This window comes from Sander lucioperca, chromosome 24, assembly GCF_008315115.2.
Source record: "Sander lucioperca isolate FBNREF2018 chromosome 24, SLUC_FBN_1.2, whole genome shotgun sequence".
In the NCBI taxonomy this organism is placed as follows: Eukaryota; Metazoa; Chordata; class Actinopteri; order Perciformes; family Percidae; genus Sander; species Sander lucioperca.
In genome coordinates, this window is record NC_050196.1 from 18313286 (window position 1) to 18318186 (window position 4901).

The 4901-nt window shown below is 35.0% G+C and overlaps 1 protein-coding gene across 4 annotated transcripts in view; it reads left to right on the forward strand.

Moving 5' to 3' along the window:
• eif5b (eukaryotic translation initiation factor 5B) overlaps positions 1–1734 on the forward strand; it is a 22510-nt gene extending 20776 nt beyond the window's left edge. For 2 of the 4 annotated variants that reach the window (XM_035998361.1, XM_031307659.2), the window contains exon 25: positions 1288–1727. In XM_035998361.1, the coding sequence (XP_035854254.1) occupies positions 1288–1395 (108 nt within the window). In that variant the 3' untranslated portion in view covers positions 1396–1727. Of the gene's footprint in view, positions 1–1287 lie in introns of all 4 variants that reach the window. The other 2 variants (XM_035998359.1, XM_035998360.1) reach the window with 2 other exon arrangements.
• The last annotated feature ends 3167 nt before the right edge of the window (positions 1735–4901 follow it).

A 4901-nucleotide genomic window follows, 5' to 3' on the forward strand; every position in this document is an offset into this window, starting at 1 on the left:
AAGTGTGGAAAAAAGCATGAATATATTGTTGAATCTGTTAAATTAAATTGGTACAATTGTACATTACGATAAACTTGAGGTATTTAGGAGATTATCCACACTAATTTTTCCCCGGCCTTAATTTGAGACCGGCCTTTATTTGTCCGTGTTGACCACGCCCCCGGCCACCATCAGAGGCCCGGCTGGTCCTGTTGAAGCTGGACTCACATTTTAATTCTGTGTTTGGCTTTCAGGTCACGCGAGACACACACACACACACACACACACACACACACACACACACACACACACACACACACACACACAGAGACACAACTTTTTTTCTGACTTTTTTTGTTGATTTTTTTCTGACTTTTTTTGTTGATTTTTTTCTGACTTTTTTTTCCGATTTTTGTAGATTTTTTTTCTGACTTTTTTGTTTTTTTCTGACTTTTTTTTCTGACTTTTTTGTTGATTTATTTCTGACCTTTTTTTCTGACTTTTTTGTTGATTTTTTTTCTGACTTTTTTGTTTTTTTCAGACTTTTTTTTCTGACTTTTTTGTTGATTTTTTTTCTGACTTTTTTTCTGACTTTTTTGTTGATTTTTTTTCTGACTTTTTTGGGTTTTTTTTCTGACTTTTTTGGTTTTTTCAGACTTTTTTTTGTGACTTTTTTGTTGATTTTTTTTCTGACTTTTTTGTTTTTTTCTGACTTTTTTTTGTGACTTTTTTGTTGATTTTTTTTCTGACTTTTTTGTTTTTTTTCTGACTTTTTTGTTGATTTTTTTTTGTGACTTTTTTGTTGATTTTTTCTGACTTTTTTTTGTGACTTTTTTGTTGATTTTTTCTGACTTTTTTGTTGATTTTTTCTGACTTTTTTTTCTGACTTTTTTGTTTTTTCAGACTTTTTTTTCTGACTTTTTTGTTGATTTTTTTCTGACTTTTTTGTTGATTTTTTTTCTGACTTTTTTGTTGATTTTTTTCTGACTTTTTTTTCTGACTTTTTTGTTGATTTTTTTCTGACTTTTTTGTTGATTTTTTTTCTGACTTTTTTGTTGATTTTTTCTGACTTTTTTGTTGATTTTTTTCCAACTTTTTTGTTGATTTTTTTCCAACTTTTTTGTTGATTTTTGAACGTTTTTTGTTGCTTGAAGTCCTACAAAAGTCAGAATTTCTAAAAAAACAAAACCAACCTATATAACAATCCAGTCCATGATTACCTGTGTAACCTATACGTGTGTTTCCTAGCTGGAGTCATATTTTAATTCCTTTAATCTGAATTCTGGTGGCTTGTGTTTTGGCTTTCAGATCACACGGGCGTCCATCGACGCTCTGAAGAACTGGTTCAGAGACGACATGCAGAAGACTGACTGGCAGCTGATCATGGAGCTGAAGAAGACCTTCGAGATCATCTGAGAGGGACACACACACACACACACACACAGACACAGACACAGACACACACAGACACAGACACACACACACACACACAGACACAGACACACACTTCCTCCCTCGGATGACGTCGCCAAAAGTAAAACGGAGAAAAAAGACGTGAAAGTGTTTTTCTGTGAGAAACGAACAGTTTTTTCCACTGTTGTAAACAGTGATAGTAACACACACACACACACACACACACACACACACACACACACACAGAGACACACACACACACACACACACAGAGACACACACACACACACACAGAGACACCACACACACACACAGAGACACACACACACACACACACACACACACAGAGACACACACACACACACACACACACACACAGAGACACACACACCACACACAGAGACACACACACACACAGAGACACACACACACACACACACACACACGAGACACACACACAGACACACACACACACACACACACACACACACACAGAGACACACACACACACACACACAGAGACACACACACACACACAGAGCACACACACACACACACACACACACACACAGAGACACACACACACACACACACACACACACAGAGAGACACACACACACACACACACACACAGAGACACACACACACACACACACAGAGACACACACACACACAGACACAGACACATAGAGGCACACACACACACACACACACACACACATAGAGACACACACAGACACACACACACACATAGAGACACACACACACACACATAGAGACACACACACACACAGACACACAACTCCAACGTGCCTGTTCCTTCAGCATCAACGTTGTGTCATTCTGTCTCCTGATTTGTGGCTGCTGCTTCCTGTCCCAGGAGGCCCCGCCCCCTTCCTCCTTCTCATCCTTTGGGACTTAACGAGCTTAACGAGCTTAACGAGGGGAGGCCGGTTATTCAGCCCAAAACAAGGTGCATTGTGGGGGGGATTTGTATCGAGGAAAAGCAACCCAGCTGGAAAACAGAAAAACGGAGGACAAAAAGTATTTTTTCTGCTTTTCACAAAATCAACAAAAAGTTGCGGCGACTTCCAAAGACTTGACTCGGTTTCGGCGGCGTCTTCTTCACCGCCGCGCGGTTTGTCGGCCATTTTGGAGGCTCGATCCACGGATGGAAGATTTGAAAGTGTTTCTGCTGCAACTGGTGATGTAATAAATGGATTCTGATGAAACCTGCTGAGTTCTTAGTTCAAGTTTATCTCAATATTAACACGCCAAGTTTACACTTCAAGAGTAACTACCGTTAATTTCACCTGGACTCTGTTCCCATGTCTCTGTGTCTCAGTGACTGACAACATTATGGGATGGATCCCTACAGAGATAGACCTTTTAGTTAAAGAGTAAGATCCTTTTAGTTTAACATCAAACAGCCCCGAAATCACCATCACCAAACTACACCAGACTCCATGTAAATAATCAGGACTTTTATCATCATAAAACACACTTCATTCAAAGTGGACAGAAACTAAATCAAACTATCAAAAGCCGTCTTGGTTCATCTTTCCACTGTTCCAACAATCACCACTCTGGTTTGGTTGAAATAAACCCTTAATTCACCCATTTACATGTGGAGATATGCTGGCTCTATACACGCTAAAAGTCCTGATTATTTACATGGAGTCTGGTGGAGATATGCTGGCTCTATACACGCTAAAAGTCCTGATTATTTACATGGAGTCTGGTGGAGATATGCTGGCTCTATACACGCTAAAAGTCCTGATTATTTACATGGAGTCTGGTGGAAATATGCTGGCTCTATACACGCTAAAAGTCCTGATTATTTACATGGAGTCTGGTGTAGTTTGGTGATGGTGATTTCGGGGCTGTTTGATGTTAAACTAAAAGGATCTTACTCTTTAACTAAAAGGTCTATCTCTGTAGGGATCCATCCCATAATGTTTTTTCTTAATTGATGCGTTGGCGAGCAGGGACTCAGAAACCTCGGACGTCTCAGCGAATAGAAATTAAAGACAGCGGCTAGTTTGAGGCCTTCTTAAAGCCACAGCGCGTCATAGATTACCTTTCTTAAACGGCGTCCGCCCATCTGACCCGTAACGGAAGAGAACGGACAGATCACGAACTCCAAACTGTTTACTTTCTTTACTTTAACCTGATAATTATCTAAACCAGCTCCGACCGGTCTGATCCAGACGTGAGCCGACCGTCTCCCGACTCCTCCTGATGTTGAATGTTTGCAATGCAAATTAAAAATGATTAAAGTCTTTTTCTTTAAGAAGTGACGAGATGTTTGGATGAGTTCTTCCTCCGTGTGTTTCTGTTCATCGTTCATTTATTCATTTAGTCTCATGTCTTCACTCTGGTACGGCACGCCGCTGGCTGGAAACCTGCCGCTTTGTTGATTTTTTTGTGAGTTTTTTTGTTGATTTTTTTTGTTGATTTTTTTACTTTTTTGTTGAGTTTTTTCTGACTTTTTTTCTGACTTTTTTTGTTGATTTTTTTTTTTTACTTTTTTGTTGATTTTTTTCTGACTTTTTTTGTTGATTTTTTTTTTTTTACTTTTTTATTGATTTTTTTCAGTTTTTTTGTTGATTTTTTTCAGAGTTTTTTTCTGACTTTTTTTGTTGATTTTTTTTACTTTTTTGTTGATTTTTTTTTTTTACTTTTTATTGATTTTTTTCAGTTTTTTTGTTGATTTTTTTTTGTTGATTTTTTTCAGAGTTTTTTTCTGACTTTTTTTGTTGATTTTTTTTTTTCTGACTTTTTTTGTTTGTTTTTTTACTTTTTTGTTGATTTTTTTCTGACTTTTTTTGTTGATTTTTTTTTTTACTTTTTTGTTGATTTTTTTCTGACTTTTTTTGTTGATTTTTTTTACTTTTTTGTTGATTTTTTTTTTCTGACTTTTTGTTTTTTTCTGACTTTTTCTGTTGATTTTTTTTTTACTTTTTTGTTTACTTTTTTGTTTTTAATTCTTAAAGTGCCCATATTATGAAAAAATCACGTTCTGTGGGGAGTTACTTAGTGTCTCTGGTGCTTCTTACTAACGTTGATAACCCTCCGTGGTGTTTAGAGTGAGATACAGTTTCTGAATGTGTCCTGTCTTCAGTCTCTGGCTGAGACGAGAGGGCTTTATAAATAATAATACATTTACATAAATATAAATTAATATGAATTTAAATAAATATGAATTTAAATAAATAATTTAAATTAATTCAAGTTTAATTAAATAAAATTAATTAATTTAAATTTATTTTTATTTATTAAAATTCATATTTGTTTTTATTTAAATTCATATTTATATTTATTTATTTAAATTCATATTTATATCTCTTTAAATTCATATTTATTTATATTTTTATTTAAATTCATATTTATTTATATTTATTAAAATTCATATTTATTCATATTTATTTAAATTCATATTTATTTATTTAAATTCATATTTATTTATATTTATTAAAATTCATATTTATTTATTTTTATTTAAATTC